The sequence below is a fragment of the Poromitra crassiceps genome (assembly GCF_964638095.1).
Source record: "Poromitra crassiceps genome assembly, chromosome: 8".
In the NCBI taxonomy this organism is placed as follows: Eukaryota; Metazoa; Chordata; class Actinopteri; order Beryciformes; family Melamphaidae; genus Poromitra; species Poromitra crassiceps.
The window spans coordinates 40139814-40154813 of NC_139629.1; the positions used below are offsets into that span (position 1 = coordinate 40139814).

Genomic DNA, 15000 nt, shown 5'->3' on the forward strand with positions numbered 1-15000 from the left:
GCTGGCAGAACCAGAGTTTTCCAGCTGGAACCACTGGTCCATGGTGAGCTCAGGACTCGCCAGGAGACGAGTCAGAGGGATGCTCAGGCTGCCCAGGGACTGAGCGCGGTCATCGTCCTTCACCTAAAGCAACACATAGAGTTATAGGGTGACAAAAAAAACACAGCAGGGGAAAGGCAAACTTCGTGGTCAAGGGTTGAAAATTTAGCCTGGTATAATTTCCAGAAATGATAATGTACCCCGGTCCAATTAGGGACCTCCCTCATAGTTGACAACGTAATCGGCCAATCGGGTGCTGGCAAAACAGTAATGGCGGCTCCCGAAGCAACGAGCGGTAAGAATGTATGTTAGTAGAGTCGAAGACGGTGAGATTCAAGCAAGACGGCCCGACTTCAACTCACTTCCTGTCATTTTGCCATGTGGGTTTTGCCCATGGTTTTCCACGGACACGCCCACTTAGGAGACTTTCGGCAGATCTGAGTTTAGTGTCCTCTAGAGCAGAGGTTCTCAAATGTTTTTCAGCCAAGGACCCCTTACAAGATAGAAAATATACCGGGGACCCCCTCATTCTGATTTGTGATTTTGGGCTAAGCTTAATTGTTTCCACGGTAACGTGCTTGACTTTTAATTTGATAGGTTTGTTATTAGAATGTAATCGACGAACCATTTTAGATTTAAAGCATAAACTATTTTCGTTGAACTATGAAGATTTTGCAAAAAAAATATATATATATATATATTTTTTTTTTATTACATTACATTTACATTACGTCATTTAGCAGACACTTTTGTTTTGTCCAAAGCGACTTACAATATCACAATTTGTCAACAGTACAGAAAACCACTATGCAACACCATCAATGACATCCAAGATATTTTGATAGACTAGCACCATGTAGGAAGTAGTTTGAGAAGGAATAAGTAACATGTAGCATTTTTTTTTTTTTTTACCTGAAAACTTTTCGCGGACCCCCTGGCAAAGTGCCACGGACCCCCATTTGAGAACCACTGCTCTAGAGAGAGAGTGCCGTCAGCGGAGGACCAAAATGCGAGACTCATTAGCCAATGAACAGCCAGGAATGGGTCTCGCGCTACTTTCGCATGCTAAAATAAAGCTGATAATGTACAATTTGATTCAAGGGATGAAAAACCCTTTCAAAGTACAACACAGACTGTCTATTTTGCTGCAACTCGACAGTGCTGCTTTTTTTACTCAAGAGTTCCAGGACCTTACTTCCTGGAAAAAAACTGGTCCAATGGAGTGAATGGAGATGTCGGGACTCTTCTATCTACACGGCTCTGATCTGAGTCAATGGTTGACCACGCCCATTTAGGAGACTTGCTGCTACCATTTGTTAGAATTGGCGGAGCCTGCGGTGACCCATCTATAGTAATATAATATCTATGGTAGAGGAAACACAGCCATACGTGCAGTTATTCCAACTCACAATAGTGTGCACCAGCGGAGTTTCTCGGCAGGAAAAAAAAAACGTTTTTGGCATTCTTACGACAGGATTTAGATTGGATTTGGCGACGCTGATTGGCTGAAGGAGTTGTCTGTCAAGGCAAGTACTCCCACCCACTGAAATCGATGTGGACGGCTAGGAGTACAGACTGATACGTACAGCGAAACAGAATGTGAGATCACATGATCAGGATGTTTACCAGGCGAAATCAGAGGAAGAGGAGAAATAAATAAGCTATTTAGTGATGTAATCACCTCAACATGGTGAGCGATTGGATGTGAATCTCTTATAGTTAGATCAATTGGGTGATAGACTTCTTACTAGTCTCTGGTGACTTCGACTTGCCTGAACGTCAATGTCCTGTTTGCGAGGATCCTGGATGAAGAAGGTGAATGCGTCCTCCCACACAGGGCTGTTGCTTCCATAGCAAGTCTGGGGAACACAGGGGCAAACGTTCATTATGTTCATAAGAGCTTGGTTGCATGTACTAATGTGTAGTTAATAGAGATGGGACAATATGAGGAAATTAATTATATCTCAATACAAAAATGTGACAATATGTATTGTATATTAGCGATATGTATATTAGCAATATTAGCTACATTTTATTTTGCTGTACTAATCACAAATGAGATGGATTTCCCATCACAATTTCACAAGCTCTCCATCCAAATTATATTATTTTCACTTTGTAAAGACATTTCTAAAATTGTTGTTTACATTCTAGCAAGCCAATGCCATTACTAGAAAAATGTGTAACTCAACATCACATAATCCTGCAGCCACCGTATCTTGGTTGTATCAAATTGTGAACCTTTTATCAAATCATGAACCTTGTATCAAATCATGAACCTTGTATCGCGTAGTGTGAGAAGCATATTGTCCGATCCCGAGTTGTTAAAAGATAGATTCTTACCCTGCTCTCTTTAGTTGTATCCTGAATGGAAAGCTGAACCATAGGGCTGGGGTCCTTATTGCCTTTCCTGAACTGAAACACATAGAATACTCAGGTTGAGGATGACAGATGGAGAATCAACACAAACCGCCCAACAAAGCCTTGGTGCTGCTACTCTTACCGGCAGCTCTTCTGCTTGATCGAGATAGATGGCTAGGATGGCAGCGGAGGGAGGATCAGCTGTTTTACTGGTCAGGTTCTGGTTCCTCTGAATCACCTGGTAGAAGAAAGAGAGGCAAAGGAGAATGTATGTGAAGAAGATGAGCCAGGAGCAATAATCCAGGGATTGAAACAAGCACGAATTTGCAATAGCTGTGAGGACGTACGCACATGCATGCATGTATTCTTAACACACACCCCCCCACTGCAAATTTCCAAAATCCAGGATGGCAGAGGCACGACCGCCCTGTGTGTGTCTTTGGTCTCTGCCACCCTGCATTTCGGGACCCTTTTAGTCAATTGGCATGAACACAAACACACACTTGTACACACATACACATGAGCTCCGTGCCAAATCTCAGCCTCCTAGGGTGAAAACCGTAGCTGGCAAAGGGTGGGGACATTTTTGTGGACCGAGCGACTGACCGACCGACAGAGCAACCTATAGAGATCCAAAGTGGAACGTCACTTCCTGCTTCAGCACTGTACCAGAGATTTTCATCCGCCATTTATTTTCCCATAGACATTTCATAAAATGCTTATAAAAATAGTTTTACTTGTTGAAACCAAACGGTTCAGATATATTTAGAGACAGGAGAGACCGCATAACATTTCACACGGACCAAAACGTTTAAAAAATGCGGGTTTAAAGAAAATATGTTTTCGATTGTGTCTATGTTTTTTTTAGGTTTTGGTCCGAGTTAAATGTTATGTGGTCTCTCCCGATTCTAAATATAGCTGAACCGTTTGGTTTGACCAAGTAAAACTATTTGTAGAGGCATTTCACGAAATGTCTATGGGAAAATCTCTGGTACAGTGCTGAAGCAGGAAGTGGCGTTCACTTGGCCTCTCTATAGAGCTGCTGGTTGCAGCTAAAAAGAGCACCATTAATGTATCATAATGCAGTGCCGCAGACTCACCTCGCTCAGTCTGGCAGCAGAGGGCAGCAGAGAGAGCCACTCCAGCCTGAGGTGAACACGGCCAGATGAGACGTCCTTCAGAGTGAACCACTGTGGGCAGAAACAGAGGGGTCGTTACGTGTACATTATTCTCATCCGGCTGATTTCTAACAGCCTGGATGGGCGAAGACAGCGAGATCAGAGAGAGAGAGAGAGAGAGAGCTTGATCACGAGGAGACACATGTGCTCATGCTAACAGGATTACTGCAGTCTTGGGAGCTGTTCAGTCCGCTTGAGAACACTGTTTTGATATTCTCTGCAGCAGGACACATACTGTGGTAATTGTATTCTTGTGTTTGTGCTGTTTAAATGCCAGACATGTTTCATCTTCCCAGTGATGCAGACAATAATTAAACGTGAACATTAATACTCACATCATCCACAATTCTGGCCCTCTTCACAATGTCAAGATCCACATTGACCCTGAGAGAGAGAGAGAGAGAGAGAAAGAGAGAGAATGAATATGAGACAGAGAGAGAGAGAGGGAGAAAAAGAAAAAGAGAGAGACCGAGAAAGGGAGAGAGACACAGAGAGAGGGAGAGAGAGAGAGAATGAATGAGGACCACGATAGAGAGAGGAGGGCATTACAAAATAGCTATGCCAATTGCAGAGATGAAGATGAGGTGAGAAGCGCATGGAGACAGAGAGTAAATGGGTGAATGAATGAGCTACCTCCCCAGGAAGTCATCCTGGTCTGGGTCTTTGTCAAACACTTCCACTTCCAACTCCTGACCAGGTACTTCATGGACAATCACCTGACACACACACATATATAAACGGACAAACACACGACACGCACAACAAATACACAAATATAGATACAAACACAATGACACAATAACACAAGGACATGCACACATCGGGGCAGTCAAAATGGTAAACAGGTCTGACTGTTGTGCTGCTCTATGTTAGTAATAACTCAATGATCTAGTCACTGTTTGGCTCAGGTTTGACATGGCACAAATTTGTGTTTCAATCAACCACAGTTTTTTGCAAGACCTGTTTATCTCTGAAACCACAGCGTCCTGTTTTTGCAGCAGCAGATAACACCTCCCCCAAACTGACATACTGACGACCAATTAAGACTTAGTGCAATCTCTCTGAAGCAAGGACACAAATCAAGACATCAACACCAAGCTATAGCTATACAGCACACAACTTAGCGGGACGTACAGTGCTTGAATGTCAAGGCCAAGTAGCATAACCAGCGATAGATTTTTGTTTGTTTGTCAGCTCAGGTACTCCCTTCCCTTCCCGTCCCCTCTCACCTCATACATCTCCCTCCACTGGGGGTTCAGGTTGCTGTCCACGTGGTGCGAGGTGAAGGTCTGGGTTCCCACGCGCAGTATAGCGTACGGGTCTGACTTCCCATCGATCAAGCCCCTGATAATTGTATCCTTAGCGGTCAGGTCCTCAGCCTCCAGCAGGTGGATCCGCACGACTCCCTAGCATGCACACATGTATACATGCAGACAGACGTGTACAGAGAAAAGCAAAATCTTACTCAACACATGGGTCCACATTTAGATTTGCTATGTGGCTTTGAGGCTACAGTAGACTATGTGTTTGCTATGTGGTTTTGAGGCTACAATAGGCTATGTGTTTGCTATGTGGCTTTGAGGCTACAGTAGACTATGTGTTTGCTATGTGGTTTTGAGGCTACAATAGGCTATGTGTTTGCTATGTGGCTTTGAGGCTACAGTAGACTATGTGTTTGCTATGTGGTTTTGAGGCTACAATAGGCTATGTGTTCTGCTATGTGGCTTTGAGGCTACAGTAGACTATGTGTTTGCTATGTGGTTTTGAGGCTACAATAGGCTATGTGTTTGCTATGTGGTTTTGAGGCTACAGTAGACTATGTGTTTGCTATGTGGTTTTGAGGCTACAATAGGCTATGTGTTTGCTATGTGGCTTTGCGGCTACAGTAGACTATGTGTTTGCTATGTGGTTTTGAGGCTACAATAGGCTATGTGTTTGCTATGTGGTTTTGAGGCTACAGTAGGCTATGTGTTTGCTATGTGGCTTTGAGGCTACAATAGGCTATGTGTTTGCTATGTGGCTTTGAGGCTACAGTAGACTATGTGTTTGCTATGTGGTTTTGAGGCTACAGTAGGCTATGTGTTTGCTATGTGGCTTTGAGGCTACAATAGGCTATGTGTTTGCTATGTGGCTTTGAGGCTACAATAGGCTATGTGTTTGCTATGTGGCTTTGAGGCTACAGTAGACTATGTGTTTGCTATGTGGCTTTGAGGCTACAGTAGGCTATGTGTTTGCTATGTGGCTTTGAGGCTACAGTAGGCTATGTGGTTTTGAGGCTACAATAGGCTATGTGTTTGCTATGTGGTTTTGAGGCTACAATAGGCTATGTGTTTGCTATGTGGCTTTGAGGCTACAGTATGTGTTTGCTATGTGGTTTTGAGGCTACAGTAGGCTATGTGTTTGCTATGTGGTTTTGAGGCTACAATAGGCTATGTGTTTGCTATGTGGTTTTGAGGCTACAGTAGGCTATGTGTTTGCTATGTGGTTTTGAGGCTACAGTAGGCTATGTGTTTGCTATGTGGTTTTGAGGCTACAGTAGGCTATGTGTTTGCTATGTGGCTTTGAGGCTACAGTAGACTATGTGTTTGCTTATGGCTCAAAATGATAAATTAGCTTCAGGCTGTGTGGGGCCGTGTCCCTCCAGGTCATTCATTATTGAGACAGTTACCCTTGGGAGAGGGGAGCGGAGCTGCGCAACGTGCAGGTCGGCCACCAGTGGGATAGTGAAACGGTTGGGGAGCACCAGGAAGGAGGCTATTGCATCCATTATCATAGTGTCCGATATGAAACTGCAAATGAATGCAAGGGTGGTGTTGGAGACAGACATGGGGTGAGTGGGACAGAGAGACAGACAGAGACAGACAGACAGACAGATATAGGCTACATCAGTGATACTCAACTTGCTTCCTGTGTGGCCCGCAATGGAATTGCGATTGCAATGGGGAAAAAAAAAAAAAAAAAAGTTCACTGCACCTGAACGCAACATGCAAGATACCCGCTGAATAAGTGTCCAAATGTTCATGTCATTCTGGCCAATACTCCACTTCTGTTATAGCATTTCAGTCTGGAATATGGAATATCTTTCAATATTCTATGATTTAGCTGCTAAATTGTCAAATACCGCCGTCTGCTCGCTACCCAGGCACTTATGTATGTACTTAACCTAACTAACTATCCGGTGTGCACAACATTGTCAGACTAAACGCCGGCTGACACCTCAAAAACCTACAATCCGCCACAGAAAAATGTATATTGTTTGTTTATTAACTGGCCCCTGGCCTTCTATCATTTCACGAAAGTGGCCCCCGGGCAAAGCAAGTTGAGTATCCCTGGGCTACGTAATACTACTGCTGACCACGTGGACATGCGTATAAAACATGATATCCAGGTTCTCAACAACGCCGCCAATAGGCAGCACCCATTGGCTAAAGATGAGGGCATTTTTTTGTGAAATCATGTTGGCTAATGCAGGAGGAATACAATTAAAAAGGAATGACGAACTGTCATCAAAAGTATTGCCAGGGGGATGCTTGGATATGTCAACAACAACACACGCCTCTGACAATACTTTAATTGTATTTGCTTGAAACTAGCTGAGTATAAATGCATGGAGTCTTAATACTACATGCTGAATAAATACGAATACAAAACACCAACACACACAAAATATCATGTTTTTCTGGGTTTTCCGGGTTTTCCGATCTGGGGAGACTAGCGCATGCTTCCTCTGATACATGTGCACTCCTCAGCCGCTTCTTTTCACCTGACAAGTCAACGACGATGCCATCATCCATGGGTATTTGGTTGACATCACACAACCCTCACCCCGATGCCCAGAGAACACCAACAAAACTCACTTCAGCCCTGGGATATCCAGCAGGTTGGTCAGGCCAGTCCAGTTGATGTCCAGTTTCTGTGATAGTGGATGAAAGTAAAGACATACTGTATGTCGACACGGCATCTTCAGATCAACCATAATTCGCCTTTTTCACAGCAGCCATTTTGTGTCTAAAAGGCAGGGTAAACACAGGTGCGAGCTAAACATTAATCCCAGTCCCAGCACTGGAACACAAATGGATTGGAAGTTGGAAACCATGATTAATGTTTTGCTTGCAACTGGGTTTACCCTGCCTTGTAGACACACATGGATGCTGTGAAAAAGGTCAATAATGCAGTGAGAGGCCGGTCTGCTGGCAGCACACTCACAGGCCTGCGGATGAAGAACACCGTGATGGCTCCGACCAGAGGCGCGTCTCCGATGAGAGGCTCCAGGATCACACGCAGCATCCCATGGAGCTGCAGACAGCAAAGTGGTACAGTACAGCAAGGGCGATTTGTTTTAGAGATCACTAAAGCAACTAAGATAGATTAATTAAATAATGAATGAATGAATTATTTCTTCACTTCCTATACCTGGATTCCTTTGACTCCTGCTTTACAGAAGTACCTGTTGATTTCAACATTGATCTCGACATCACCATCGTAGCTACAAGAGAAGAGTAGGGTCAGATCTGACAATGTGTACATGCATAAGTGGGAGAAGTAGCTGTTGTGCAGTTATGGCATTCATTTTTGTGTTAAGCAAACCATAGTACAGTGTTACGAAACTAAGCCGAGTCCTGGACTGATAGTTCTCCTCTGGGAATATTTCCCCCCCTCCCATTTTCTCCCCAATTGTACTTGGCCAATTTCCCCCTGCTGCCCCGCTCGCTGCTCCACCTTCTGCCGATCTGGTGAGAGCCGTAGACTAGCACCATGCTTCCTCCGACACATGCACAGTTCCAGCCGCTTCTTTCCACCTGACAGCGGGAGCTTCACCGGCAGAACGTAGCACGTGGGAGGATCATGCTATTCGCACCAGTTCCCTCCCCCCCCCGAACAGGCACCCCGACTGACCAGAGGAGGCGCTAGTGCAGCAAGCAGGACACATACCCTCAATCCGGCTTCCCACCGGCAGACACCAGCCAATCGTGCCTGTATGGATGCCCGACCAAGCCGGAGGTAACACAAGGACGCAAACCTGCGACCCTCGTGTTGGTAGGCAGGGAATCTACCGCTACACTACCCAGTTGAGTGCTTTTACAACTACACTACCCAGAAGCCCTTCTGGGAAGAACGTTTCTGTTTGTTATGAGGCTGATTGGTTGCTTACACAATATCCTCAATATGAAATGACAGAAGAAGTCTAATGCAAATACCTGACATACAAATCCAACATGACTTGTCTCTTATCTTGTTCTGTGTGAGCCTTCACACCCACCACCTTCACCGCCTGTGAACACAACAGCTGCTGGTCAACCATAAAACACCAACTGATACAGATGCAAGATGAACGTTTGTGGAACATCTTAGGAAATCATGTCCGCAGATGATCATCTCTGCAGACGTTATCAGCAGCGTTATCATTCACTGTAATGGAATCATCGGTCTTTACGCCTATAATGAAAAAGGCTGGCGAGATGAGACTTGTATGAGCAGACTTCTGGAGAAAAGTCCAGATGTCACAGAGTCAATTATACAGCAGTCATGTGTAACAGAGTCAAATATACATTAGTTATATGTCGTTTTATAATTACGCAAAATCTGTGTAAATAGTTATAACCTGACATGTTAGGTCCCAGAGTCAAACGCTTGAGACTATCTGTACCACTACGTTCACTTTCGTGGGTCGCCCCTATACATGGTGTCTCCCGCCTTCATCGCAAGCCTTTTGCTATTGTACTCCACGGGAGAGGTAAGCGACATTGTGGTCATAGAAACGTCTGTGTTTTTGCCTTTCAGTTAAAATTACTTTTAAATGAATTGAACAAATTAAGTTTGTTAGCTTAAAAGTATTGTGTAGTACGCTAACATATTCCTGTGTCATTTACTTTGTGTAGGAGCTCATGTTACCTGATCACTATTGACCGGAGGATTGTGTTGTTTACTTCCGTAAACTTCTGTGTTTTTCTGTTGACTGCAACATAATCTGCCTGCCTTTAACTCTGTCCCTTTAACTCTGTCCCTTTAACTCTGTCCCTTTAACTCTGTCCCTTTAACTCTGTCCCTTTGAGTCAAGTTACACGATCACTGTTGACCGGAGGAGTTTGTTGTTTACTTCCTTTTGTCAGAATAAACAGAGATGGCCTCCAAAGATAAACGGCCAGCACTCAAGAATGTCTTTTGTGACAACGTTGTCACAACGCTGATGAAGGCTACCTGCTGGTTAATAGGTTTGCTGCTGTACCAAACCTATTAACCCATTGATACCTGATGCAGCATTTGTGTGTATATCCCTTAAGGCGTCACGCGGTTCGCGGTCTTAAAGGGATACACACACAAATGAGGGATATACATGCAAATGCTGCATCAGGTATCAATGGGTTAAACGCCTAAAGGACATTCTTGAGTACTGGCCTTTTCTCCTTTTTACGTTTCTACCTTGGCCCTGCACCTTGATTTACTTGATTTTGGCGTGTGCTCCTGCTACTGCTGTTTTATTTTGGCGTGTGCTCCTGCTCGCTACTGCTGTTTTATTTTGGAGTGTTCTCTGCTCGCTACTGCTGTTTTATTTTGGAGTGTTCTCTGCTCGCTACTGCTGTTTTATTTTGGAGTGTGCTCTGCTCGCTACTGCTGTTTTATTTTGGAGTGTGCTCTGCTCGCTACTGCTGTTTTATTTTGGCGTGTGCTCCTGCTCGCTACTGCTGTTTTATTTTGGAGTGTTCTCTGCTCGCTACTGCTGTTTTATTTTGGAGTGTTCTCTGCTCGCTACTGCTGTTTTATTTTGGAGTGTGCTCTGCTCGCTACTGCTGTTTTATTTTGGAGTGTGCTCTGCTCGCTACTGCTGTTTTATTTTGGAGTGTGCTCTGCTCGCTACTGCTGTTTTATTTTGGCGTGTGCTCCTGCTCGCTACTGCTGTTTTATTTTGGAGTGTTCTCTGCTCGCTACTGCTGTTTTATTTTGGAGTGTTCTCTGCTCGCTACTGCTGTTTTATTTTGGAGTGTGCTCTGCTCGCTACTGCTGTTTTATTTTGGCGTGTGCTCCTGCTCGCTACTGCTGTTTTATTTTGGCGTGTGCTCTGCTCGCTACTGCTGTTTTATTTTGGAGTGTGCTCTGCTCGCTACTGCTGTTTTATTTTGGAGTGTGCTCTGCTCGCTACTGCTGTTTTATTTTGGAGTGTTCTCTGCTCGCTACTGCTGTTTTTTGGCCTCCAAAGATATCCTGGTCTGACTGGGCCTCTTCATCAAAACACAATGCATGCGTTAGACTCCAATGGTAACGTTACAGACAGATTGAAGTAGACTTATTAGGGACAAGATTCAATTTGCCAAGACCACAGTAATAGCTTTGGTCGCAGTGTATTTGCTTGGTAAAGGCATATTTAGAAGAGAAATGGCAAGCCATACAGATACCTTGTCTCCCAGGGCGACCTTGGTGAAGCTGAGTGTCTGCAGATAGATGCTGGAGGCGCGGATGGCAGGAGCGATGGTTTCCACCAGCAACTTCTCCAGATACTGGCCAGCAAATGGCCACGCCTGCTGCAGGATCTACAGGACAGAAGGGGAAAACATGTTTTTCTTAGCAGAATTTGACAAAGGGCAGAACCATGAGCAAATGTTTTATTATATAGAAGATGCATAGAGTATTAAAAGTATTAAACAAGGCTAGGTCGGAACCTAGCATATGGCCAGCGCGATAAAGCGTTCGCAAGCATTGAAACATCAAATCGGCACGCAAATTGGACTGGACAAAGCCAGATATAGGGCCCGCTTGCACTGGCCAAAAAAAGTTTAGTAATTCTGTGTAATAATAATGTATTAGCAATTGTGAAAATACTGAGTCACTGAAAAGCACTCCTTTTTTTGCAATTGTGCAAAACAAGAAGAATACATTGGGAAAAATAAACGATCTAACGAGTAGTCAGACACACCTCACAAAGCCACAGCTACAAGCTATTTGCTTTGCCAAAGGAACCCAGACAAACCCATTATTTGTCATAAACACAACACGCACAAATGCACCAAACACACACAAACATGCTACACTGGCACCGTGAATAGAGATGGGAATTGATACGATTTTATTGATATCAATGCCATTATCGGTTTTGCTTATCGGTCCGATTCTTTATCGATTCACTTATCGATTCCTGATTAATCTTCTGTTTGGAAAAAAGTAGGCCTACACAGATTTTCAGCATCAACACAGCTGTTTCACGATCTCTTGAGTCTGAACACAGTGTAGAATGTCTGTCGAATAACATTTGAAGATGTTAAAATAAATTACAATTCCTCTTTTCAACAGGATGTTTCAACATATTGCTGCTGTTTCTACCCTTATTATGTTACAAGAACCACTGTTGTCATCTTTCTTCGTGAAATGAAGCCACGCTTTGGACCGCTTCTTCCTCTCCGCCATAACTCCTTGTTTCCAGCAGCGTCGATGCAGAGTTTGATGTCATGATGCGTGAGTTTTGCTCGATCGATCGATCGATCGATCGATCGATCTATCTATCTATCTATCTATCTATCTATCTATCTATCTATCTATCTATCTATCTATCTATCTATCTATCTATCTATCTCTATATCATCTATCTATCTATCTATCTATCTCTATATCTATCTATCTATCTATCTCTATATCTATCTATATATCTATCTATCTATCTATCTATCACTATATATATATCTATCTATATCTATCTATCTATCTATCTATCTCTCTATCTCTATATCTATCTATCTCTATATCTATCTATCTATCTATCTATCTATCTATCTATCTATCTATCTATCTATCTATCTATCTCTATCTATCTATCTATCTATCTATCTATCTATCTATCTCTCTCTCTCTCTCTCTCTCTCTCTCTCTCTCTCTCTCTCTCTCTCTCTCTCTCTCTCTATCTATCTATTTATCTATCTAAACATACTGGCATCGAAAAAAGGAATAGATAACCTCGGAGGCATACGATTCCAAGTAACTCCACACAGAAAGGCAATTTTTTTACGGGATACTGTAGCCCACCTGGGCAATAGACACCGAAGGGGAGAAAATACCCCAGTGCCAACAGCGTCAGCTAACCCAGGCAGGAATCGAAACCAGAACCCTCTCGCTATGAGGCGACAGCACGACCACTGGACCACCGTCTATTCTGCTACCCAAAACAAGTAAAAAAAATAAATAATAATAATAATAAATAAAAACTCTGGCAAGGGGAAATCTATCAAATGCGAAGAATACCACAACCTGAGCCATCAATAATTCCCTGTTGGATTTCTATCTATTAAATTAATCATACACGGTGCATTCCAGTATCAGTCATTTTGGCGGGTGCTGTGAGAACATATAGAAACCTCATGAACAACATTGGACTAATTCAACCATCATTTTCATTTGATAGGTGGATGTCATTGATGCATAGATTGCCCGTGCACATGACAGAGTGAGAAGAACAGAACATTTACATTGAGTCTTGATGCCATCGCGCACATTGCTGCAGGCTTCGGCATCTCTTCAGTGCGAGCTTTGAGAGAGAGGTGCCAGGTCTTATCATCTGTAGGTCATTCCTTTGACCTCCGCCGTGTACTCCGCTAACTCCCCGCCAGACTGCTGATGCTAACGCTTTATGCTAACAAGCTACGGCAGGGTCAAGACCGCCATACATTATTAATGAGCCAGTTATGGACATGCCATTAAGAATGATGCGGTCGGTAAAAGGAAAACCCTGGCAGGCGTTCCGGTCTGGCCTTACTCACAGACTACATATTCATTCTGAGAGCTGATACTGTATGTAGTCTGCAAGGGTTCCCCCCACGCCTTCCTGAGCACCACTTTTCTAGGACTTTCCAGGCCCAATTCCTTCAAATTCAAGGACCCAACAGGGCAGTTTGAGACACGGATCATGGCGCACAAAGGCAAATTCCTCATTTGTAACATGTTTACTCATTATGGCTATTAAATTCATCTTGAATCTTAAATCTTGAAGGTTAATTACTGTTATAACTAGACTAATTACTGTCTTTCTGATAACACGGAGAATTTTTCGTAATGAGAACTAGGAGCCTTTACAGAAGCTCAGACAACAGTTTCTCGAGGCAGGTGGACGCAGATTGCGGGAGACACACATGTAGACAGACAGCGGAACATAGTCTATTAACATTAGGTAATATATATATATATATATATATATATATATATATATATATATATATTCAAAGAATTTCTATTTCTATTCTTGCACAAAAATCCAAGCACTTGGCTATGTGTCTATTTTGTCTATTTTCCCCCACTTTCAACGCCTTGATTTTTCTCTCTCACATTCACAAACTTTCAAGGATTTCAAGGTGGGAACCTATTAGCGTGGAGTCATGTCCGTACATTCAGATGTAGTCAGATGTAATGTAGTCAGATGATGTAATGAAACGTTATAGGAGGTGTTGGGGGCTGCGGTCTGTTTGCTTACAGCTCAGGGGGATGAGTGTGGGCGGCCTGATCGTATGTCATGGAGGAGTGGGGGAGGGGAGGAGAGGGGGGGGGGGGGACAGTGAAAGATGAGATCAGCAGATTACTCTCCGACAATCTGGGCTTTTGTCACAGACTTCATTACATTTCTCCCTCCAGAACGCAGCTTTCTTTATTAGTATTCCGGGCCTGGCTCGCCCTGCCCGGGTCACTGTGCAGGCAGACACACAGTAGCTCTGAGCCACTCTCCCTGCACTCTTAATTATACAACAGTAGATAATCTGCCCTGATGATGATGAAGGCAAAAGACCCCGGGGGGGAGGGCACTCAAAGTCAGCGTAGGTGTTCTTTATCTTGATATTAAAAGTGAGCCAGGTTGCAACATCTTATCTGGGTACGATCGGAACATTTGCTGCTTCCTCTCTGCTCTATCAGTCGAATGGGATCAGCCATCTCGAGTGCTGCGTGGTGATTGGATGATTCGTGTTCTTCGTTGCTTGCAAAGAAGACACAAACATGCACATACAGACAGAGACAATCCAAAGAAGACACACACACACACACATGCACATACAGACAGAGACAATCCAAAGAAGACACACACACATGCACATACAGACAGAGACAATCCAAAGAAGACTCACACATGCACATACAGACAGAGACAATCCAAAGAAGACACACACATGCACATACAGACACAATCCAAAGAAGACACACACACATGCACATACAGACAGAGACAATCCAAAGAAGACTCACACATGCACATACAGACAGAGACAATCCAAAGAAGACTCACACATGCACATACAGACAGAGACAATCCAAAGAAGACTCACACATGCACATACAGACAGAGACAATCCAAAGAAGACACACACATGCACATACAGACAGAGACAATCCAAAGAAGACACACACATGCACATACAGACAGAGACAATCCAAAGAAGACACACACATGCACATACAG

General features: G+C 43.6%; 1 protein-coding gene across 1 annotated transcript in view; it reads right to left on the bottom strand.

Annotated features, from left to right (window-relative positions):
* Positions 1-15000, bottom strand: part of esyt1a (extended synaptotagmin-like protein 1a) — a 32453-nt gene that overhangs the window by 12684 nt on the left and 4769 nt on the right. Inside the window, exons 3-16 of the mRNA XM_083640997.1 lie at positions 10970-11104; positions 8777-8850; positions 7992-8064; positions 7785-7874; positions 7436-7491; positions 6247-6367; positions 4808-4984; positions 4212-4294; positions 3914-3962; positions 3501-3590; positions 2543-2638; positions 2383-2454; positions 1812-1898; positions 1-123 (exon numbers count right to left, since the gene is read on the bottom strand). The exon at positions 1-123 is cut by the window's left edge and continues 27 nt beyond it. Of these exons, the coding sequence (XP_083497123.1) occupies positions 1-123; positions 1812-1898; positions 2383-2454; positions 2543-2638; positions 3501-3590; positions 3914-3962; positions 4212-4294; positions 4808-4984; positions 6247-6367; positions 7436-7491; positions 7785-7874; positions 7992-8064; positions 8777-8850; positions 10970-11104 (1326 nt within the window). The remainder of the gene's footprint in view (positions 124-1811; positions 1899-2382; positions 2455-2542; positions 2639-3500; positions 3591-3913; positions 3963-4211; positions 4295-4807; positions 4985-6246; positions 6368-7435; positions 7492-7784; positions 7875-7991; positions 8065-8776; positions 8851-10969; positions 11105-15000) is intronic.